The sequence below is a fragment of the Thamnophis sirtalis genome, unplaced genomic scaffold (genome assembly GCF_051295495.1).
Source record: "Thamnophis sirtalis isolate CommonGarterSnake01/CBP01778 unplaced genomic scaffold, rThaSir2_p1.2 scaffold_12, whole genome shotgun sequence".
In the NCBI taxonomy this organism is placed as follows: Eukaryota; Metazoa; Chordata; class Lepidosauria; order Squamata; family Natricidae; genus Thamnophis; species Thamnophis sirtalis.
The window spans coordinates 30,773,745-30,798,756 of record NW_028261392.1 but is presented as its reverse complement, the minus strand read 5'-3'; the positions used below and the strand labels follow the sequence as shown (position 1 = coordinate 30,798,756).

Below are 25,012 nucleotides of genomic sequence, written 5' to 3'. Positions count from 1 at the left end.
TGGTATATATTTTCCCTTGTAATCATCTTTCTGAATATTTTTCACCAATATACAAATCAATGAACAACTCTTTACCCTATGAAGTATACCTTAACATTTGAGGAACTGCAAATCTAGGTAAATTTCATTGTTTCAGTCCACATAGGGATTCAAAACTGAGTTAAATTAACATGAGCTAAGTGGACATCATATCATTCCTAGCTTAGTGGTTGAACTTCAATTCTTTTATAAATAGAAACATTTATTTCTGTTCTTAAAGTTTTCATTGCAAAGTTTATTGGAGAAAAATCCCACTTCAATGGATCATCTGGGGAGAACCAAAAGCTCATTAAACTTCTCAGTGTTCTTTAATTTGCAATTTATTTATGCATTTATTTATTTTTATTCCACCTATTATTTTTATAAATAATTCAAGGCAGGTAACATACATGACACTCCTTCTTCCTCCTATTTTCCCCACAAGAACTCTGTGAAGTGAGTTGGTGATTTCTTTCACTATATGACATAATATAGCATTAATATAAAATAATATAATTATAATGCCTCATTCAAACAAAGAGCTTTGATGCAACAGGCTGGTCCATTATTTCAACAGAACATCTGGACAGACATGTGATCTGTTGTATCAGAAGTCTGCCAAATGGGCAATCTGTTAAATTGAGGCTTCACTGTGTTATATTCATTAGGGTTGGATAGTATTTTGAATTTGAAAGCAAAAAGCTGCTTCCTTAAAGAAACTGCATCATCTCTCAAGGGTTGCACTGTAATTACATTAATAAATTAATAAATGTATGTAATTAATGTAATTAATTAAAAAATTAATTAAAAAATAAATTATAAGCTGTTTATAAGAATCACAGATAAATGCTACATGGACTGTCCCTGCATCTTTCTGCCTTCAAATCTGTGCTCGTGTACAGTCCTAATATTCATCATACCTAGGCAGATGGAGAAGGAAAACTGTTGGAGAAGCCAACATGATGAATATAACTGAGAAAGAGGAGGGGCTTCTGTAAGGAGTATACAGCATTTATTCTCTGATTGTGAAAATGGCATGGAACAAGCCAACTGCCCAGTGATGGGTTCCGGACCCCGGCACAGCCAGTATGCTGCGCATGGGCCCGGGCATCCTAGATGGACATGCACGCTGCATGCGCTTGCACACACCACCACCCTGCGACACCCAGCTGCCCAGTGGAGGTTGCACACGTGCCGCACGCTGTGCGCCTGTGCGCAATGGGTTGGTCGCATTGTTAAACGGCCATGGAATGCGGGCAGGCAGGTGGGCCAAATGATCCACCGTACCCGTACGGTGGCCGCTTCTCCCGGCTACTCCCAGTACGGTCATGCTTTGAAATGTCAAGTTCAGAAGACAGATGAGACTAGCAGCCAAAGAATACATGCAGGAACAACTAAATCAGCTTTTGAATTATGGCCAATAGAGTTTGAGAGTATTGTTTGTGTTGGTAATTCAGTCCAATATAACATCTGTCTTTCTTTTGTGTTACATAGTATTTTTGACATTTTTCATCAGTATATTTTTATGGATTTCAAATTCCCTGAACTCTGAATTTTATATTTTTAGTTCTAGAAGTTTTTTTTTTCTGTAAGCAGATGCTTTAGTGCAGATTTAAAATGGTAACAGGTTTGGTATTTCTTTCTTTGTTTATTTGACTTTATAGAGCCACCAAATCAGGAAATACTCAAAGCAGCTTAACTGAAAAACTCAGAAATCAGACAAAACGTATGAAAACTAAATTTTACTATGTGGAAATACTTTACAAAAATTATTTTAGTCATCCTTCATCGGTCTTCACTTAGTGGAATCACAAAACATTTCAGCCAATTTGAAAAGCCAGATTTGGTCAAGAAAAGGAAACATGTGTTATTCTTTTCCCATTATAATAATTAGCATATGAAATGGCTAATTATTACAGCTGAAAAAGGAAATTGAGGAAATTGAAAAAGAAAATACTTTATATAGCAGAAGTAAAGGAGGTAATATAAAACATATGAGCACATTTCATGAGATACATTGGATTCTCTGCAAGAAAGAGTATGCATTAGAATTTGGGGATCTATATTGTTTTTATTTGAAAATCAAGTTCTTTGAACAAGAGTCAAGTTTAGAAAGCATGCATTTTGAAATTAGTCTTGAACTGAAGTCACTGTGGTTTTTATCTTGAGTGCATATACACATACAATAAAATATTACAAACAAATCAAGATAGCATCCAAAAAAAGCATTTCATGTTTTTTTTTAACAGTGGCTAAATGCAATTTTTAAAATGGGTTTGTAGCCTTTTAAATAGTTGGAGTTAGAAATGTGTAACCTTATTAACATCTTATTCTGGTGAAAATCATTGGCTTCCTAGAATGTTTGTTTTTTGCTTTACTTTGTGAGATATATTTCAAGAAAAAAAATTCTTCCCATTTCCTTTGAAACAAATATTTTTTAAAAATCTTAATTTTATTTTGTGTATTTATAATTTTTTAGGATGAAATTTTGACTGTCATCCGAAGAGTAGATGATAATTGGGCAGAAGGAATGCTGGGGGATAAAATTGGAATATTCCCTATTCTGTATGTGGAGGTAAGCTCAGATTACCTTTGTGCTTCTTTGTTGAGAGAAAAAGCTTGATTGTTTTAACTTTTCATTTGATTTTTATTCTTTTGATGGTGAACACAAAATGCAGGATTTTTCTGTTGCCCTGAGATGAACACATAACACACAAATAACACACACACACACACCCACACACACACACACACCCACCAATAGCTCTGTCACCACAAATGCACTTTTGAAAACTGTCACAGAGACTTTTCTGTAAAGGAGATATCACCCATTTTAGTTGACCATTTTGAGAAATGCGAATCAACAAAAACAAAACTTCAGTTTGAAAGTTTATCTTCAGTTACTATAGAATTGAATTCACACTTGCTTGAAACTGTACTTTTTTCTCTGCCAATTCCCAGTTCTATGACTGTCTAGTATACAGAATTCTTCTCCTCTGATCCAGGTAGTTGCTGGCTTTTTGAAGACATAAGTTGCTAACCAAGCTAATCCTCTAATGGAATGATTTATTAAAAGTGAGCTTCTGCAGAAAAATTCTTATTCCTAGCAGCCTTTGCATATAAATCAAAGCTGCACTTGTAAGATATGACTGGTTGCTGCAATTTGTGGAACCCCTGATTCACATTGCAGGGTCTCAACTTTCATTAGTATCTTGTGCCAATATTGATCATAATTCCGCCCTTTCCTGGACCGACAATTCCTACTCACGGTCACTCATGCCCTAGTCACATCTCGTCTTGACTATTGCAATGTACTCTAAATGGGGCTGTCCTTGAAGAGCATCTGGAAGTTCCAGTTGGTGCAAAATGTAGCGGCCTGCATGGTTTTGTGCAGACCTCAGTGGGCACATATATCACCTCTCCTGCGGGAGCTGCATTGGTTGCCAATTTGCTGCCAGGTGCAATTCACGGTGCTGGTTGTCACCTTTAAAGCCCTTCATGGCTTGGGACCAGGTTATCTGACAGACCATCTCTTGCCGGTCACATCTATCCAACCCACCAGAGTGGGGAGGCAAGGAATGTTGCAGGTCCCATCTCCTAGGAAGATACATCTGGTGGAACCCAGAAGAAGGATTTTATCTGTGATGGCTCCCTCTCTCTGGAACAGCATTCCCCCAGAGATTAGAATGCCCCCTCTCTAACACTCATCCAGAAGGTTCTGAAGACCTGGTTCTTCCAGCAGGCCTGGGGAACGCAGAATGGGATGGAGCCCATTAAATTGCTCGTGTGATGTGTTGTTGCTGGGGGGGGGAGTGTTATTATATTATTATATTAATTTATTATATAATTATTCTCTTTTATTAGTTTTATTGTTTTAGATATGAGGGTTTTATATCCCTGTAAGCCGCCCTGAGTCACCATGTGCTAATAGGTGGTAATATAAATACCCTAAAATTAAAATTAAAAAAATAATGTTTAGTCAAACTAAATGCATAATTCCCACTCCACTCAGAAGTTTATTTCTATAGTGCATAAGGAAACTTGCATGTAATAATGAAATGTGACAGATAAAGTGAATAGATTATCACAAGTTAATTATGTTCCAGTTTCTGACATAGCCAGTAAGGGCTTCTTAATGAATATACTACCTAAAGATAAAGATTCCCCTCACATATATGTGCTAGTCATTCTCAATTCTAGGGATGGTGCTCATCTCCGTTTCATAGCCAAAGAGCCACCACTGTCCGAAGACGTCTCCGTCGCCAGCATGACTAAACGCCGAAGGCGCCTAGAACACTGTTACCTTCCCACCAAAAGTGATTCCTATTTTTCTACTTGCATTTTTTAAACGTGCTTTCGAACTGCTAGGTTGGCAGAAGATGGGACAAGTAATGGGAGCTCACTCCATTATGCAGTGTTAGGGATTCGAACCGTCAACCTTTCTGATCAACAAGCTCAACATCTTAGCCACTGAGCCATCAGGTTCCTCATATACTACCTATGTTTGACTTTATTATACTGAAACAGCAATTTTGTTGATTGTGAATTGCAACATATGTAGTAGAATGGTTAATATGTTGGAATGGAATGGAAAGATCTAATCATGATTTATTTACATTATATAAGATAACTTAAGGCCAATCACTCTAACTCATAGGGATGTTGTAAGTATAAAATGAGTGGAAAATCTACATGCACAGCCTTCATCTCATAACATGACAGTTACATGTAATAACATGTAAATAAATCTCTCAAAATAAGTCCTTCCCACTGTTGTAACCCATCCCTTGGAAATAAGTCACCACTCTCTTTGAAAGATCTGGAGGAAAATTAAAAAATAAAATAGCTGCCAGCATATTCACAACAGCAGTACAGTATTCAATATTATGCAAAGCACCATGGATATAAATTCTTCAGTGACAATAACTATATTTTTTAAAATTATGTTTTAGCAACTGTTATTGAAACATTGACTGCTTATGGTGGTGTAATGGCTGATGATGTTCTATACTCATAATGTTAGATGCAGGCAGTTTATTTGATTAAATGATACACTGTGGGAATTCTCTTGGCTGTTATGCTCCTGTTAATCAATGCACTAGGACTAAACTAATTATTGTAAAGAAATCTTCAGGGGATTGTTCAGTCAAAAATATTCTGAGAATTAAGGTGTGAAGTCTACTATTCATTCTAACTTGTTTTGGCAGTCTATAATGTCATTATGAAAGGAGGAACTTCACAAACAATTATAGTTCCTAGTTCATATTTTGCTTCTTTTAAGATCTGGGGAAGAAGCTGAAATGTTCAAGGCCCATCTTCTCTAGGATCCTATCATTTCCCATAGTGTCACCTTCCGTCCCATCAAAGATATTTGGAAAGAGGCATAAAATGTTCTGGAAAATATAACTTATGGGACAGAAATGTAACATATATTATTTTAATGTAAAATATACATTATTTTCTTACATAGCCACATTCTCTTGAACGTTATGATTAAAACTTTTACTGCTCAAAAACCACAGTTTTGGGGACTACTGTAACTTGGAGTGGGGCAGGGTGTGTGACCATTCAATATTGAAATTCAACATAATGCAAGCACAAGGAATAAAGTCAAACTAGAATATTGTACTTTAAGAGAGATGAGTAGAGGATTCCTATTGACCAGGAATAGAAATATTTAATAAGTCTGATTTTTTCCCCATCTTACCTAAGTTTAAGATATTTTCATTGAACCATAAACAATATCCAATGTGCACCAAGGCATTCTCTTATTGGCATTGTAACTCATAAATTACGCAATCTGCTTTTGAATAAATTCTCCAAACTATACAGTGGTCACAGCCGTAAAATAGAATTTCCATTAGTAAAGGAAAATTTTCTTGAGCCATGTACAAAGTTATCGTATACCCTTGACCGAAGTTCGGTACACTCCTTCTATCTGGGATGGTCGTCCTCTTCCACCGAGCACACAGCTTCGGGAGGGACGCACATGGATTGGTGAGAATGGAAGGGGACATCCGCCTAGCCAGCCAGATCAGCTGAATCAACCCTGGCAATCAATGGGGTGACAGATGTGTCAGTCAGATCGCCCTCACGTCCAAGGCAATATGATTAGGTACAACATGCAGATTTGCAGAAGTGTCTATCAAACTGGGTGAATTGGATTTTTAATACATATACCATGTACAAAAAATAAGCTAAGGCTTAGTTGCTCCGCTCATATTCATAATATTTAATACTGAACACTTTTGTTCAAAAATGGAGTAATATCAATCAGGTAATAGAAAATTTATATTAAATAAATTTTAATATTTTATTGGTTGCTTTTTACCAAGATTTGTGTTAAATGATTATTTAAAATGATAAATTGTACATTGGGACTGCCAACAAAGCTTAGTATTCGCACAGAAGATTCAACTAAATTAAGCCTGTAAATTCAAAAATGAGATCACTGGACTGTATTATAGGCACTTTGAAATAGCTGGATTATACTAGCTGTGAGTAAATCACATCTCAGCAATGTCAAGCTATGTTTTGTTGTGGTAGTATAAGGTGAAGGAATTTAATAGTTTGCTCAAGGATTTTATGTCTCCCCTAAACGCCTACAGCCTGTCAAATATGGAATTAAAGGTATATTATTCAATATTATATATTCATAGAAAATAGTATTCTTGAGAAATATTCTCCACAAAAATCCAGGTTTCTACTTAGGTAAAATATTAATTGTAACATTTCTTGTTCAAGTATTATAATTGCTCTAGGGAAGAAGAAAAAAATATGTTGTTCTCTGTCAGGGGATTAGTGCTTACTGTTGCTATATGCATTATTTATTTTCTTTTTACAAACTCATGGATGCTATTCTGCTTAAACACTGACTGTTTTGATTTGCATTCTTTTGGAATTTACTTATAAGCAATTTTTCTGGTAAATAACAGAGGGGCAATATGTAAAGATCATAGTAAATACATATTGTTTGATATTGGGGAAAACAATGGTTATGTCAGAATTTCTACAAATATTGATATAAGAATGTAAAAATTAAAATGTACATGCCGAGTATTGAACACTAGCATCAGAATACTCACGTAAATATAAAAATAAAAATGTTGTGTTAGTATAAAATGTATAGTTCACTTTTTGAGCATAAATAACTAGCAAAGAATCTGGGCTTTTATCCACTCTCACAATCTAATGGGAAATTAATATGTTAAAGCCAATTAATTGTATTTATTTTTTTCCTGAAACAAGGTCTGTAAGCATTACACTATATATTTTGATATTATAGAATAAAGTTATTGTAATGGAAACTGAATGAACATTTTTGTGAAGTGTTCTGCATTTGCTAGTCTAAATTAACACATACAGTACAGAATAGTATGCAGCTCAATCGTACAATCATCATGTCTTTCTTTTCATTGGCAGAAGATTCAAATAAATTGGATCCTTGGAACAGTTGTTTTCTTTTTAAGTTCAGGATTATTTAAAAAATGAAACAAATACAATATTATGTTAAGAATACAAGTACTAGAGATACATTACAGTAGATTAGTTGATCTTGTAGTATTATTGGAAATGATAAACTCTCCCCAATATAGGAGTACAGATTGTCCCTATCATTTAAAGATCAAGGCATATTAATAAAGAAATGTTGATTTGTTTTTTTTCTGGTGAAACTAGAATGGAGGCTGCTGCTGTGAGAACTATCCATATATCTCCAGCTCAGTGGATTGGTAGCTTTGAACCAAAGTTTAAAGTAATTTACAGATTTAATAAAATCACAATATGTTTTAATATAGGAGTTGAGAAGTATATATGTCATCTATAAACAGTTTAAAACAAACAATTCATGTACCATACATGTGGCTTTCAAAGGAGTCACTTTCAAAGTGAGATGGGCAGCATATAAATTAATTGGATAAATAAATAAATGTTTGAAATTGTTTTTATTTAAAAAAAAGGATGATCACTCCTAATCTCCTGGCAATCTGTAAAGACCTGGCTATTTCAGAAAACCTCTGGGGACTGAATTGTATAATTCGGGGCTGTTGTTCTGATGTAAGAAATGGAATTATGGATATAGGTAGAGACAATTACATCATGGGTGACACTGATAAGAGTTGTTCATATCTTCCCTTGACTGTCTAAGTGATCCTATCAAGGTTCTTTTGCAATTGAGAGAGAGAGGGGGGGGCTGTTGGAATCTGAATGGGGAAGAAAAAACTTTGGCTTAGTTCTAGCAAGACTGAGTAGCTATGGGATTTAGGGGTCACCAGTGTTAGATTGGGTAATGGATAGGCACACACAGGCTTAACAGTAACAACAGCTCTTTATTAAGTACAACAAGTGAGAACAATCCAGCGAAGGTTGAGTCTGACAGCAGCCCTTTTATAGGGAGCTGTCAGACCCTTCGACCAATAGGATTAAACCTCTGTTCCTGCCAGAATAGAGGACCTGGGTGGAAACCACTATAGTTAGAACAAGTCTCTAACAACCAGATCTGGAGATTTTCCATTTTTGAGTCTGGATTATTTCCCCAAAATGTGCTGGTCCAAAATTTGGTGTTCCCACAGTTCATGTTTTAAGGAACAGATAGCAACTGTGACCTGGAAAACCTTTAGCAAAAAGCTAAACATTTTTATTTTAGAAAGTTTAAAAGAACTAAGAATCCAATGTCCTTGGGGTCATGAATGGCTGCAGTTATCTGAAAAATGTGAATACACCTTTTACAGGTACTCCTTGATTTACAACCATCATTGAGCCCAAAAATTATATTGCTAAGTGAGACACTTGTTCATTGAGTTTTGCCCTATTTTACGAGCCTTCTTGTCACAATTGTTAAGTGAAGCATTGCAGTGGTTAAATTATTAACACTGTTGTTAAGTGAATCTGGCTTTCCTGCTTCACTTGTCAGAAGGTCACGAAAGCTGATCATGTGATCTCGGGACACGGCAACTCATAAATATGAACCAATTTCCAAACATCTGAATTTTGATCATGTGACCATGGGAATGCTGCAATGGTCACAAGTGTGGGAAATGGCCATAAATCACTTTTTCAAAGCTGTTGGAACTTTTGTCATTAAATGAACTGTTGTAAGCCGAGGACTGGCTGTAATTTAAATAGCTTAAGTAACTATGATGTAAAACTATAATTTAACAGACCTTAACAACAGATTCATTGTCAGCCAATTCCAGCTTCTGAATGTTCTTCAACAATAATGTACTGCAATAGTCAACCTGGGAAATGATTAAGATATGAGTAACCATGAATAAAGTTTCCCAATCCAAGAACATGCAAATTTGCATGGATTTGTGCAAGGATTTCCTGGATAAAGTTGCCACCTGTTCTTTAACATGTAAACTGTAAGGACCACGAAATTTTGAACCAATACTATTTGGAGAAAAAGATATTTCATTGGATCTACAAAAGAAATTGGCTTTTAAAGTTGTGGCTTTAAAATTAAAAGGGAAATACTAAGGATAATCTAAGAGAATGGGCTGGATAATTTTTTCCTATTGGATTTGCAAGGGAGGGAGGGCGGAAAGGAGGAAGAAAATCTTCTCTTTATATATCTTTGTATATTTAGGATTTGCATGAAGTAATGTCTCATTACGTGATGGAACTGTAAATTTAGCACTGTAGTAGAGTTATCGCTCTGTAATGCCCCTTTCTCTTTGTTACTGTATAATGCCTATATGACAGGACCGCTCTAACTCAATAAGTAATAACTTGAGTTTTTCAAAAGAAAACTAATTCATCAGTGGGATTTTTGATCATTGAACAAACTGCTTCTGTTAATGAAACATCTATGTGACAGAATATTTTCATTTTATTTTATTTCAATAGCATAGCCACTGTGTTTTGTACTCTGCTTCTAAGAGAGAAGTCTAATAATCTCATATATATTCAACTAACAGTAAGTTCTAGTTCAATTTAAGTGAACTGAAAAAAAAACCATTACATTGATATGTGCAAGTTAAAGTACTAGCAAAATTTCATTCTTACGCGGATTGGCTTCTACTGTTTATTCTCTCATTTGATGATGGAGTTTGAATTGTATAGATACTCAAAGATAACACCTTTGTAATGCCCCCTTTCCCCCCTCTTTTTCTATTTCTTCTTTTAGCTCAATGAATCAGCTAAGCAGCTTATTGAGATGGACAAGACCAATGTAGCTGCTGCGTCTGGCAGTGACGTCCCTTTGCCAGTTGACACTAACCTGGCAGTAAGCACAGTCCAGTGCTGCACACTGAACAGTGCTGGAGCGGTCAGTGCCATTCAGAGACATATTGACGGCAAGAAGAATGCCAAGAAGCGCCACTCCTTCACTGCTCTCAGTATGACCCACAAGTCCTCCCAGGCCTTGAATAATAGGCATTCCATGGAGATTAGTGCTCCTGTTCTGATAAGCTCAAGTGACCCCCGGGCTGCAGCCAGAATTGGAGATGTGGCTCATCTCTCCACCAGTGCACCTGTCCAGGTAAACTTTTAATTAACCACAATACTTAGTCAACAATGTGGGAGACCAGGTAGAAATGAATTCATGTGCATTGGCTATTAAATTTCAATAGGTGGCAGAAGTCTCCAAAATAACATTACTATTCCTACTCCTACTCCTACTCCTACTCCTACTACTCTTCTCCTCTTCCTCTTCCTCCTCTTCCTTCTCCTCTTCCTCCTCCTCCTCCTCCTCCTACTACTACTCCTACTACTCCTACTACTGTCTATAAAAAAGAAGAAAAAATATAAATCCATTAAGGAGAAAAAAGATGAAATAACTCAATTCTATCATTTCGTTTCATTTGTAGTGCTAGGAACTCTTTCCTATTTCCCCCCAGAAGCAAAATCATCATATGCTGATCACTCCATAGAAAAAGGCAAACAGTGAAGACATTTTTCAGGAATTGCCTTGAGAAAAGAGTTGGCTTTGGCTTAGATAACTTATTGGGGATTTCTCTGTGTGGTGGTTTTCTTTTCGTGTGATACATGCAACACAATAGGATTTCACAATATGGTTTTTCTCTGCTGTAAACCTCTTCTGAAAAGGGTTTTTTATTTATTTAATACTCTCGCTAAAAAAAAAACCTACAAAGATGTATTCACATAATCACCAATATATGAGATGAACTGAATGCAGTTGTTAGCCTGTATTATCTATACATTAAAAATTCTGTAATATTGTTGAATCGTAACTCTAACATTGTGGTTCACCAGCCCCATTTCACTGTGTTCTTCTTGAGGTCTTTGTGCATTATGTTTACAGGACTGGTACCTGTTCAAATAATCATCACATTTCACTGAAAAAATTCTCATATAAGTAAGCAGTTGGGGATACTTCCTAGAAAACTCCTTTGGCTCTGTACAGCTGAGTGACAGAAATCTGTTTAAAAAAATATGTTGCAACAAAATATTTTCTGTTGGTTGATTGAATACTATACTTCGGGACATTTTTGCAGACTGTGCAAATACATTTGTCTTTTCTCAAAATCTGAGAGCTAATATTAGCATCAAAGGCTTTCTGCTTCTATTTCCTAGTTCTATCGTTAATGGCTTTTAAACATTTTAAAAAAAGATTTGTGTTGAGTTTCAGTGGGAATGGTATGGATTTGTTTTGAGTTTATTCTTTAACTGGTATTTTAGTTATTACACATATTTGTTACTTGGTTTTTAATTATATGAGATGGTGTCATACCTGGAAGCTATTTGGGCCTTCAGGCCTGCTACATTTTCTACTGTGGGAAAATGGAAGGGGGGACTGTATAAAGTGTGGGTGAGATACAGTCAAAATAACATTCTTTTCTCAGAGAGTCAAGGCCATCTTGCCCTGCAGCTGCAATAGGGTGACTGGGAGGCATCTCCAGTTTTGGATGGTGCCTGATTGGATCATAAGATGGACATGTGGCTATTGGGCAGGGACTTGAACTTTCTTTTGGGTGGGGAAATTTGAGATTCGGGTTTTCCCAGATTTGCCAATATGATATCTCTTATAAAATGGAACTTTGAGGAACCTCAAGCCTCGGAGTCTTCTTTCATTGAAGTTGTTACTTAGAACCCTGACATTAACCTGAATCTCCTTTAACAACTCTACCAGCTCCCCCAAAATCCAGGGTGCTGTCCGGGGTCCTGAGCCCCAGCGTCAATCCAATCTAGGGTGGCGCACAGACTCAGGGAAGGTGGAGGGGACAGGATGATAGGTAGATAATGCTTTTATTTAAGTGCATGATATAGTGGTTAAGGTGCTGGACTTGCATAGGGAAGTCCAGATTCTGGTCCTCCCCAGGAACAGAAGACAGTTGAATGATCTTGGGCTACCTCTGAAGCCTAATTAGTTTCAGTCTCTGCACTAAGCCGGCTGTTAAACAAAGTTTCATGGTAAAAGACAAGGCAAGTATGATGCCAAAGTCAGGAAACAAATGCTAAGAAAAAGAACTTTTTAAATAAATATTTCCAAACCTTTTCATATATATATATATATATATATATATATATATATATATATATATATATATATATATATATATATATATATATATATATATATATATATATATATATATATATATATATATATATATATATATATATATATATATATATATATATATATATATATATATATATGTTTTCTAGCCTGTGGGGCCATAAACAGCATATTTCTAGAACTCCTTAAATCAAATATAAGATTTCCCATGATTGTGCAGCTGCTGCAGAAGGATAATCATGGAATTAGGGGAAAAGATGCAGCATTTATAAGCGTTATAGTTCAAAACATCTGGAACATATATATGCCTACAGTACTTTTGATTTGTATGACAACAAAATTAAGATTATTATTAATTTGATTAATGTCTTATTATAATGATTGTTATTGCTGCTACTTCAGTACTATTACTTTTGTAGTACTTTTAAAAGCTGATATAAATGACATAAAACTTTTCTTTTCATATATATTTATATATATTTATATTTATCTTTAGTTAAACTGTGTTATCGGGGTACAGATATTTTTAGGAAATAATAATCAAAGGGTTTACAACAGTGTTCATTACATTGGTATTAAATCTATAATAATAATAGTAATAATAATAATATTTGCTTGTCCATTTTAACAAACCTTCCTTGTATCGTTAGTTCTTTTCTTATAGCCATATTTTTCTAACTTCTGTTTTTATTAGTTAGCCATTGATAAAATAAGTCCCATGTCAAAAAGTATTCAGTTTCTTCCTTTTCCTTAATTGTAAGTGTTAGTCTATCCATTTCTTCACATTCTAATTTTTTAAAAATCACATTTTCATCTGTAGGGCTCTCTTCACTCTTCCATTGTTGTGCAAATACGAAATCTTTCTCTGTGTGTCTGCCAGTGGTGGGTTCCTACTGGTTCAAATGAAATGGTAGTAGTTTGGTGGCCTGGGTCACTGGAACCAGCAGCAACCCAGACCTGCCATGCTGCCGAACCAATTCTCCCAGATACGCCGCCATCTTGTTTTTTGCTTCTGCTCTGTGCATGGGCACACAGCACGCATCAGGCGTGCGCACGCAAAGCGCCCACGAACAAACCAGCAGTAATGACTGCCAGAACCCACTCCTGGTGTGTGTGTGTGTGTGTGCGTGTGTGACATTAGCAAGAAGACTTAATACTCCCAACCTTGCTTGCAGTTATACAAAAACCTGCCTATGTTAAGTCCCAGTGAATTCTGTAGGACTTATTTCTGGGTTCTGAGGTGATGATATTTCGAATTTAGAATAACAGAGTTGGAATGGACCTTGGAGGTCTTCTAGTCCATCCCCCTGGTCAGGCAGGAAACCCTATATCATTTCAGACAAATGGTTGTCCAATCTCTTCTTAATTTGTAATGTTTCTTTCTTTCCTATATAGGAAAAAATTCCTATATGATTATGCATTTACCTAATAGCTATTGTTATATAGACCAATATGCATTAAGTAAGAAAGCTTTTTAAAACTTTAATGAAAATGTAGAAGCATGCAGTGAAAATTACTGTTTCTACTAATCTATATATCAGAATAAAGTACGTTTTTTTAAAGGACTCTGCCTAGTATTTTTCCATGACCATTATTTACACACTTCTGTTTTTCAAGAGCATATGGAAGACTATAAGCTTTACAATTCAGTAATAATTGCATGTCCTGCCCAAAATGGAATGGTTGTATTGCTCCTTTCACATAGGAGGAGCCGAGACTGTGATACAGGGACTCCTTTTAGCCAAGCAAAAAGGTTTGCATAAACTGAAAATGGCTTTAAATTGCCCTCCTATACATACGGTGATGCATGGCCAATAGCAGCTTTTATGTGTTGTTTTGCAAAATGCTTTTATGGCTCCCCTAGGTTTAAAATGCAAATTGTGGTGTAGAAAGCTGCTGTTAGAAGTGGAGTAATAAAATAAAATCCTCCTAAGGGAGCAAAATCAAGTTTACAAAAAATAAAGGGTGCATATTTTCTTTATGCAATCATATATACTCAAAGATACAACCATATGGAGAAAGACTAATATTGTTTTATAAAGAACCAGCAGCATCCATTTTGTAAGGCTGTGGTTTTTTTTAAAAGGAACTATAAATGCTATTCCCACTATGTAATCAGTGGGTCCAGACTTAATGTTTTACTGTTTAGTAAGTAGAATGTCTGGGTAAACAATCGCATGTTAAAAAAAAAAAAACCTCATTGTAACTATCCCTTAATATCACAGTTCCCTGGATCGCAACAAAGGAAAATCTATAGATCTCTTCCAAATCCTGTTGCAGTGAAAAAAACACAAGCTTGGTTCACTAATAAACCTTATTACCTAAGGAATATTTTCCTGTGGTAAAATGTGATAATTAGAACCATATGAAAGGCCATCCAAATTTGACACAACCATGCCATTTCTATATTCACATATGTATGGCAATATGGCAACTTACCACGGGTGGGAAATTCCATCTTTGATGGAAAATTGTACAAAAAAACCCTTAATTATCATTCTCAAAATGGGTGGGGTATTGTGTTACAGGACAATAATGGAAAACAGGAGGACTCCAGTGAATTCTAAGCAGTGAGAGCTGGTTGTGGAATTTCCCCATAAATGCAATTTACTAATCAAAGCTGTGATTATAAGGTCAGTTTAGTTTATATAGTCTCTGCTGTAATTTAGAAGTTGATCCTAAATTCAAGAGTTGATTACCTCCAACGTGTGCAGTTTCCTAAGCAGATCTCTTTGTGCTCCTATAGAATTAATTCTCATCAGGCCTGCTGCCTGGGGCAAGAGTATGTATGTGTGAGTATATGCACACATAAACACATACATACAGATACATACACCATGTCCAAGCACAATTGAGCCCAAAATTGCTAAATGAGATAGTTGTTAAATGAATTTTCCCCATTTTACGACCTTTCTGCCAAAGTGGTTAAGTGAATCACTCCAGTTGTTAGTAACACACTTGTTAAGTGAATCTGGCTTCCCCATTGACTTTGTTTGTCAGAAGATTGCAAAAGGTTGTCACATGACTCCCAGACACTGCAACTGTCATAAAAATGAATCAGTTGCCTAGTGCCTGATTTTTTAATCACATAACCATGAAGATGTTGAAATGGTCATGAAATGTGAAAAACAATCATAAGTCACTTTTTTCAATGCAATTGTAACTCCAAAGACATTAAATGTTGTAAGCCGAGAACTACCTCTATACATCCTTATAGACAGCTGTGCCCTAATCACCTCCAGGTTTCATTGTTGTAATGCGCTCTACATGGGGTTGTCCTTGAAGAATATTTGGAAGCTTCAGCTGGTTATTTATCTTTTAATGTGGATTTTTATATGTCTATATCTGAAATATAAAAACAAATATACATATAAAACAAATATATAAATCCAAAGCAAAGAGAAAAGAATAGCAACCGCAGTAATGGAGCCATTGAAACATGTCCTTAGTTCTCTGGGAATCCCAGGCCTAATAACAATAACCTGGTCTCAAGGGACTTCTGGAATATCAAAATCTAATATAATATAATTTCAGGGGAAAAGTTTCATTAGGTGAGCACCTCAGTAGAGATTGCACATATCCTGGGACCTTCAAAATCTAGGTTTCTAGTTAATGGTACCTGCAGAATGCCTTCTCAGCCATCTCCAGTGGGATGGGCTGATGTAACTGAGGGGAGGAAGTCCTTGCAATAGCCCAGTTCCATGCCATGAAGGGCTTCACAAGTTAAAACCAACACCTTGAATTGGGCCTAGAAGTAAAATGGCAGCCAATGTAGCTCATGGAACACAACTTTTTATATTTGTTGCTTTATTTGTTTGTTGAATGTCATACAGAATTGCAACTGTACAAATTGGATGGATGGATATGCAAAAACAGTAAAAAAAATAGGTGCATTGCTAGCATTAAGCATACTTAAGGTATTGATCTCATTGGGAACAAATCCTCCAAATATCCTTTTTAAAACAGTGGAGCTGTCCATTCTTTTTTCTCCCTATTTTTTCTATTCTTTTTTTTAAGTATATTTTCATTATATTAAAAAAAATTCTAATGAAAACATATATTTTTTTTAAAGCAGTGGCGTTCTCCCTGTCCCTTGCCAAAAAAATTAGCCATAATTGACTTGGCATGGCATCATTTGGCATGGCAGTGTTCCTTTCTGTCCCTTCCATCTTCCCTCCAATCTCTACATCTCCATTTTTCTTCATCTTGGCCTTCCAAACCACAATTCATCCCCAGCCAAATCCACAGTATGGTTGCCTCATAGTTTTTTATGCTGTATATTGGTCAAGCTACCAATCTACTTCAAAAAGATAAACTATTTTCCCTAGCCCGCTAGCTCCTTTCTTCTTTCCATTGTCTCTCTCACAACATCCAAAGCCGATTGTGTATATATACCACATAGTTACCTTGTGGTAATATCGGCAGGCAATTAATTAATTAATTAATTTCTGAATTAACTCTCTGCCTCTTCTCCCAAGCTAACTTTTTATCCCTTCATCTTATCTCTCTTCCCACTGCATGGTCTTTAAATTATAACTGGGACAACAAGAATAGAATAACAGCGTTGGAAGGGACCTTGAGATATTCTAGTCCATCCCCTGCTCAGGCAGGAAACCCCACACTACTTCAGACAAATGGTTATGCAACATTTTCTTAAAAACTTCCAGTGTTGTAGTGTTCACAACTTCTGGAGGCAAGTTGTTCCACTGATTAATTGTTCTGTCAGGAATTTTTTCCTTAGTTCTAAGTTGCTTTTCTCCTTGATTAGTTTCCACCCATTGCTTCTTGTTCTACCTTCAGGTGCTTTGGAGAATAATTTTACTCCCTCTTCTTTGTGGCAACTCCTGAGATATCAAATCACTGCTATCATATCTCCCCTAGTCCTTCTTTTCATTAAACTAGACATACCCGGCAACCATTCTTCATAGGTTTTAGCCTCCAGACCCCTAATCATCTTTGTTGCTCTTCTCTGCACTCTTTCTATAATCTCCACATCTTTTTTACATTGTGGCAACCAAAACGGAATCCAGTATTTCACGTGTGGCTTTACCACATGAAGGAGAGCTTCTGTCCAAGATCTGTGGCTGTAACTATCACATCTCTAATTTGCTCAGGAACTTTTACCATCGTTCCCTTGAACACTTTTTTTTTGTAACTTCTAGTTGCATTTGTGTTTACTCTTTATTGCAGAATTCTATACACACTAATGAACAAAATTACTATAAGTGCAGTTTTCAAATAGATAAAACAAAACTACTGTAGTTATGTATCTTTTGAGGATAATATTGTAATTGTTGCTTGAAATGAGATGCTTTATTAAAGCATTTTCTGAATATGCAAACTAAATAAATACAAAATCCAACAGGAAGCAGTTGGTTACTTTATTGGTTAAATAGTTTGTAAAATATACTTGCATTTCATCAAAGATTGACAATTTTTTAAAAAAATCCTAAACTGTCCCCAGCAATCTAAAACTCATAGGGTTATCAGTACATGTAACATAGATGTTTGTGCGGGTAAGATTATCACTCCTGCTGTCAAGCAAAACCAAGCATTTAATAGTGAGTGCCATACCATGTACATGAATCATACAAGTGGCAAGAAAATAGGGGCAGTCAGGCATGACACAGGCTATGTAGACAGTAAACACAGGGTCAATCAAAATAGACTCAAATGTCTATACACCAATGCACAAAGTATGAGGAATAAACAGGGTGAATTAGAAATTCAAGTAAATGAGGACAGATACGATATTGTTGCCATTACAGAAACTTGGTGGGATGAAACCCACAAATGGAACATACAGCTAGAAGGATTTAAATTATTTAAAAGAAATAGACCAAATGAAGGAGGAGATGGAGTTGCACTATATATAAGAAATAACTACATCTCTACAGAAATAGAGCACAGCAATGATGAGAACTATCTTGAATGCATTTAGGTCAATATTAAAGGTTGGGAGGGAAACGACATTGCCATAGGTCTATACTATAGGCCACCCAACCAAGCAGATGAAGTAGATGAACTTTTTGCTAGTCAGCTAACTAAGGTACGTAGGAAGCACACCACAATAGTAATGGGGGATTTTAACTACCCTGACATCAACTGGGAAACAAACTCTGCATCAAGTGGAAGATCCAACAGGTTCCTAATGAACCTAGCAGACAATTTTGTTTCCCAAAAGGTAGAGAAGGGAACAAGGGGATAGGCCATATTAGACTTAATTCTCACCAACAGAGAGGAAATGATAGAAGGTGTTGAAGCCATAGGAACCCTGGGGGCAAGTGACCATGCAATATTGGAATTCAACATTATGCAAACACAAGTAATAGAACAAAGTCAAACTAGAGTCTTGGATTTTAAGAGAGCTAATTTCGATAAACTTAGAGACAGCTTGGGAAGAATTCCATGGATGAGAATCCTCAAGGGGAAAACAACTCAAGAAGCTTGGGAAATTTTGAAAAATGAGATTACAAAAGCTCAGTCTAGCACAATACCAATGAAGAAGAAAAATAACAGCTCCCAAAAGAAACCAGCATGGCTGCATAAAGAACTCTCTGACAAATTGAAAGACCCAAAAGTTAAGTATAAAGAGTGGAAAGAGGGGACATAACTAAGGCAGAATATCAGCAAATAGCCCGAGCCTGTAAAGATGAAGTAAGGAAAGCTAAGGCTTACAATGAAGAAAGGCTTGCCACAAAAGTAAAAAAAAATAACAAAAAAAGCTTCTTCCAACATGTTAAAAATAAGAAAAAGGTTAAGAAAACAATTGGTCCATTGCTGAGAGAAAGTGGCAAGAAGGTGACAAGCAACAGGGAGAAAGCAGAACTATTTAACTCATGTTTTGCATCTGTCTTTACACAAAGGGATAAAACAGTCCAACCTATCAAAAACAGCACCACAAAAATCAGATTAGGGACACAAATTGAAATAGGGAAGAAAATGGTAAGTGAGCACCTGTCTACCCTAGACAAGTTCAAATCACCAGAACCGGAGGGATCACACCCCAGGGTTCTGAAGGAACTGGCAGATGAGATCTCAGAACCACTGACTATATCTTTCAGAGATCCTGGAACACCGGGAAACTGCCAGAGGACTGGAAAAGAGATGATGTGGTTCCCATCTTCAAAAAAGGGGAAAAAATAGATCCAGGAATCTATAGCCTAACCTCAATACCAAGAAAGATTCTGGAAAAGATAATCAAGCAACGAATTAGCGAACACCTAGAAGTAAATAAAGTATTAACCAAAAGCCAACATGGTTTTGTCAAAAACAGATCATGCCAGACTAATCTTATTGCATTCTTTGACAAATTGACAAAATTAGAAGACCAGAGGAATGCCGTCGATATAGTTTACTTGGACTTCAGTAAGGCATTTGATAAGGTAGACCATAACCTACTACTAGATAAAGTAGAAGGATGTGGGTTGGACCGCATCACCACCATATGGATTTGTAACTGGCTGACCAACCGCACTCAACGTGTGGTCCTCAATGGAACTGCATCTACATGGAGGGAAGTATGCAGTGGAGTACCCCAAGGCTCTGTTTTAGACCCAGTCCTCTTCAACATCTTCATCAATGATTTGGATGAGGGAATAAATGGGGAACTCATCAAATTTGCAGATGACCAAGCTGGCAGGAATAGCCAACACTCCAGAAGACAGGCTTAAGATACAGAAGGATCTTGACAAACTTGAACATTGGGAACTATCTAATAAAATGAAATTCAATGGTGAAAAGAGTAAGGTTCTACATTTAGGCAAGAAAAATGAAATGTACTGGTACAGTATAGGTGGTACCTTCCTCAATAGTAGTAACTGTGAGAGGGATCTTGGAACCCTAGTGGACAACCATTTAAATATGAGCCAGCAGTGTGCAGCAGCTGCCAAAAAAGTCAACACAGTTCTAGGCTACATAAACAGTGTTAAGACCTCGGACTTACGAATGACAGCTCGGCAACAGCTAGGCGCGCCTGGCTGTCAAACACACGGCTATTGGTTTCCCTGTCTGACAGCTCCGTATAAATAGCTGTCAGACAGGGTGGGGGTGCCAGTCTACTTGTTCTTGTTTACGAATGCCTGTGAATAAAGTTGGTTGAGTTAATTACCTCAGACGCCTCCCGCCTGGTTCTTCTAGGGAACTTAACACTGGCGATGAGCTGGTGGGATCTCGGGCTCTGAGTTCAACCTACAAGGCAAGCAAGCAGTTATTAGGCGCCCCACATTGCCGGGCAATTTTCGTCGTGTGAAGTGTTAATACCACTGTATAATGCCTTGGTAAAGCCACGCTTGGAATACTGCATTCAGTTTTGGTTGCCCTGATGTAGAAAAGATGTGGAGACTCTAGACAGAGTGCAGAGAAGAGGGGACTGGAGACTAAAACATATGAAGAACGGTTGCAGGAACTGGGTATGTCTAGTTTAATGAAAAGTAGGACATGGGGAGACATGATAGCAGTGTTCCAATATCTCAGAGGTTGCCACAAAGAAGAGGGAGTCAAACTATTCTCCAAGGCACCTGAGGGTAGAACAAGAAGCAATGGGTGGAAACTAATCAAGGAGAGAAGCAACTTAGAACTGAGGAGAAATTTCCTGACAGTTAGAACAATTAATCAATGGAACAACTTGCCTCCAGAAGTTGTGAATGCCCCAACACTGGAAGTCTTTAAGAAGATGTTGTCTGGAACGGTATAAGGTTTCCTGCCTAGGCAGGGGGTTGGACTAGAAGACCTCCAAGGTCCCTTCCAACTCTGCTATTGTATTATTGTAATCCTAATTAATTAATATTAATTAAATTAATTAATATTAAACAGTAATATTATTCATATCCTGGTTCAAAAGATGGTGTATTAGAATTAGATCCTCTTGAAATCAGTAAGATACAGAACTTACACATTTAAGATTTTCTGTACATAGATATTTATAAAATGAACCCATTACAAGAAATTAACTTGCAAAATACATATAGCACTATTACTTTAAATAACTATGTTTAATATTCTACTGCATAATGTTAACATCTCAGAAAGAATCTGCATTTAGAGCTACTGCTATGCTAAGTATCCAAAACTACAAAGATTATTCTTCAAGTCTCAACTGTTCCCTGCTTGTCAGTAATAAGCACATACATTTCTTGTTCTGTTATAAATGCGTCTGAAAACAAGTAGTATTCTTAAGCCTTTTTATCATCTGAATAGCATGAAACTAATGGATTCTAATTTCTATAGACACAAAAAACACAAGAATAGCTTCCAGCAGCCCTAAGAAGCAAGGGATTTAGTGGCAGATTTTGCTAATGCTTGTTTTTTTAGAAACCTGTTATTGTCTTGATCAGTATGTGCCCTGCCTCAACCTAATTTGCATTTAGCACATTTGATGCCCAGTGATTGAATGCAGCCATAAAATTTAAATATGGCCTTCTAAATTGTGTCTGTGTGTCACATCAAGTGTTCTTATAGGCTAGTTAAATTGATTTGTATTGAGAATATAATACAGCTGCAGGCCAGTGATAAAACTGAGCCTGCATGAGGCTCATAGAGAAGATATGTGAAAGTAAACTGGTGTGAACAGCAGAGGAAGTCCCACTTGGCTCACCAATCTTGCCTAGGCCTCAGATGTCTCATCTTCTCTCCATTTGAACCCCTAATGAATTATTCTTCTTTGCTATTTGGAAAGGTCACAGGTCAGCTAGCTCCAAATCCCTAGGTTTTTCGGGCCAAAGATGAATCTCATAAATAATGAAGCATGGCTACCTCCTTCTCAATATATAACCTGAGCTGGGAGATAAGAATGCTAGAGCACTGCTTGTATGTGTTCAAAATAAATTCCCATCTTGAGCAGAGAGTACATTTGCTCACAATTAGAGCCAATAATGCCTACTTCCCAATTTTATGGTATATATTTTGAAGATGAAAAACATCTTCATGCGGAATGATAAACCAATTTTGTTGTATTTATTTTGTACCATGACAACAAAGGCTATACTATACAACGCTAAAAAACCAGAGTCTGTCTTAATGATTTTCCAATATAAAAGGAAGTGGGCATATGTAACTAACTCTTGGTCAATAGAAAACAAGAAACATGCTCCAAATTTGTAGACTGTAGAAAATCATTGGCAGAGTAAAGTTAAGACGCATACAGATTGTATTTAAAACACAGAGAAGCCAAAGGCAAAGGTTTAGTTTTATGTCTGTGCATTGGAGACTAGGAGAAATCAATCCAAATCCTCTTTGGTTTTTGACTTGGGCAGTCAATTAATTTTCTCTTCCAAAGAAATATTGTTTTGTGAATAATGGCAGTTATACTCATAACATATCATCAGAGTTCAAACTACTTTTTGTATCAAATTCAACTGGCTCCCTCCCAACCCAGAATGTTAGTTTGAGTTGATTTAGCCCTACTGAGACAAAGCACCAAGGTCCTATAATCACAAACATAGAGGTGGAAATTAACATAACATAAGCATGGCTCTGTGTTTAATTTTAAAAAAAACCTGAACATGCACTATTCTGCATATTTTATACAAACTACATATTTTTATGTTTATTTTTGAAAACTTATAAAAAAATTAAGTCACTCAAAAAACAGATAGGTATGAAGATTTCTCATATATACCTATGGCAGAAGACTTATTTAGCATGTAGGGCGGGGGAATAATTTTCCATTGCTGCATTGTAAGAATAAGTATTCTTTCAAGTGCAATATGAGTATTCTGCTGTGTCTATATTTATGATTACCCAAGATTTCCAATATGTTCTATGAATTTATACCTTGAAATTATGAGTCAAATGGGGATGTTTTGAATCAGTCTAAAATTTTCACTACCACGTGCCATAACGTTATCCTTGAAACACTTAAAAAGAAGTCTGGAAATTAACAATACGTTCATTCTGGTCATTCACACCAATTCTCTAAGGGAAGAATATTGTTATTCTTCAAATTTCAGGGTATGTTCCAAAGTATGCCTACAAGAAAATAAGAAACCTTTAAATGAAGATCCTTTCCCAAAGGCACCTATTAAATTGCTTTGCCTTTCACAACTTCAGAATTTTTTTGTGGGTGAAAGAGAGAATTGGTGGCAAACACTGGAGATTCTTTGAGCCACTCATAAAGTTCTGTTTTTAATGCAGTTGATTTCACATTAAAAATCTTGTATCTAAAATCATCTTGACACCCTCAAATGATAGCTTCCTGCATTCCTAAATTGAAACTCTTAGTCACGATCAGATATATGAAGAAGAGTTTGTAAAGAATTGTAAATGTGAAGAAGTGTAGTAGTTATGAGGAGCTACCCAGTTTAGTTCTCTACTAGTCTTTGCAACTGAGTGGACCAGTGTTGAAATTCAATTTGTTTTTACTACCGGTTCTGTGGGTGTGGCTTGGTGGGTGTAGTGTGGTGTGGCTTGGTGGCCGTGGCAGGGGAAAGATATTGCAAAATCTCCATTCCCACCCCACTCTGGGGCCATCCAGAGGTAGCATTTGCCAGTTTTCCGAACTACTCAAAATTTCTGCTACCGGTTCTCCAGAACCTGTCAGAATCTGCTGGATTTCACCCCTGGAGTGGACCCAGAAGAATAATGTCTGCATTTATACTTTGTTTTGTTTAAATTGCTTTTTAATTAAAATGGACACACTGTTTTTCTGTATCAGAACCACTGATTATAGAATAGAAATTTTACATCAATATTGCAAAAAAAATAAAATAAATACAAACCTGTGCAAATTTATTTTTAGTTTTCTTTTCTTGTAGAAGAAGCCATATTGAATTAAGTCATATTTACTATCACGTAAAATAATAATTATTTGTGAAATCATATTATACCTTTCTTGCTCACCTAATATGAAAGTCAATTCTTTCTCTTGGCAAGGACAAATGACAAGTGAAAAGTTCATTCATTTGAGTTCTGCAGTTTGGGTCCTCCATGGTATGGTGTTTCATTAAACAGATGCTCTTCGTTACTACTGAATGATCTTAATATTCCCAACCAGCTACACAGAAATAACTGAGCCGTAGTTTATTTTTTAGTCTCTCACACTGGCTGGTGTAGGCAAGAGTTAGAAATACCACAGATGTTTTTATAATTTATGGGTTAGATAAATCTATAGCAAGAATTGATGTTTATCACCTCCTGCAATAGAGAAATAGCTTGTATATGCCCATCTGCAGCTGTAATTATATTTTATCAGTGTGTGGAAGGGTGTTTATTAATATATTGCACCACTAACGGAAAAGCTGTGTTCTGGAGTCATTGGATGCCCTAACTCCCACTTCGTTAATTAACATTTGATGAGAATGCTTTATCTCGGGTGCAGCGCTTTCTTGCCAATAGTTGATCCAGTGCAAATATAATTTCAGTGCTTTGGCATTATTCCTAAGAACATTAAGGCTTGGAGAAACTGCATGACCCATTGGTTAGTCAATGAATTTGACAGAAATGAGCAGCATGAGTTTCAAAGACTATTAGTCGATTTTCTGGCTGAGATATTGCCACAGGATCACATATTATTAA

General features: G+C 36.3%; 1 protein-coding gene across 3 annotated transcripts in view; it reads left to right on the top strand.

Moving 5' to 3' along the window:
- Nucleotides 1-25,012, top strand: part of SH3RF3 (SH3 domain containing ring finger 3) — a 210,262-nt gene that overhangs the window by 142,823 nt on the left and 42,427 nt on the right. For all 3 annotated transcript variants that reach the window (XR_015698211.1, XM_014063379.2, XM_087726477.1), the window contains exons 3-4: nt 2,498-2,593; nt 10,145-10,498. Coding sequence is in view for 2 of the 3 variants with exons in the window: in XM_014063379.2 (XP_013918854.2) it covers nt 2,498-2,593; nt 10,145-10,498 (450 nt within the window). In the remaining variant the exon portion in view is untranslated. The remainder of the gene's footprint in view (nt 1-2,497; nt 2,594-10,144; nt 10,499-25,012) is intronic.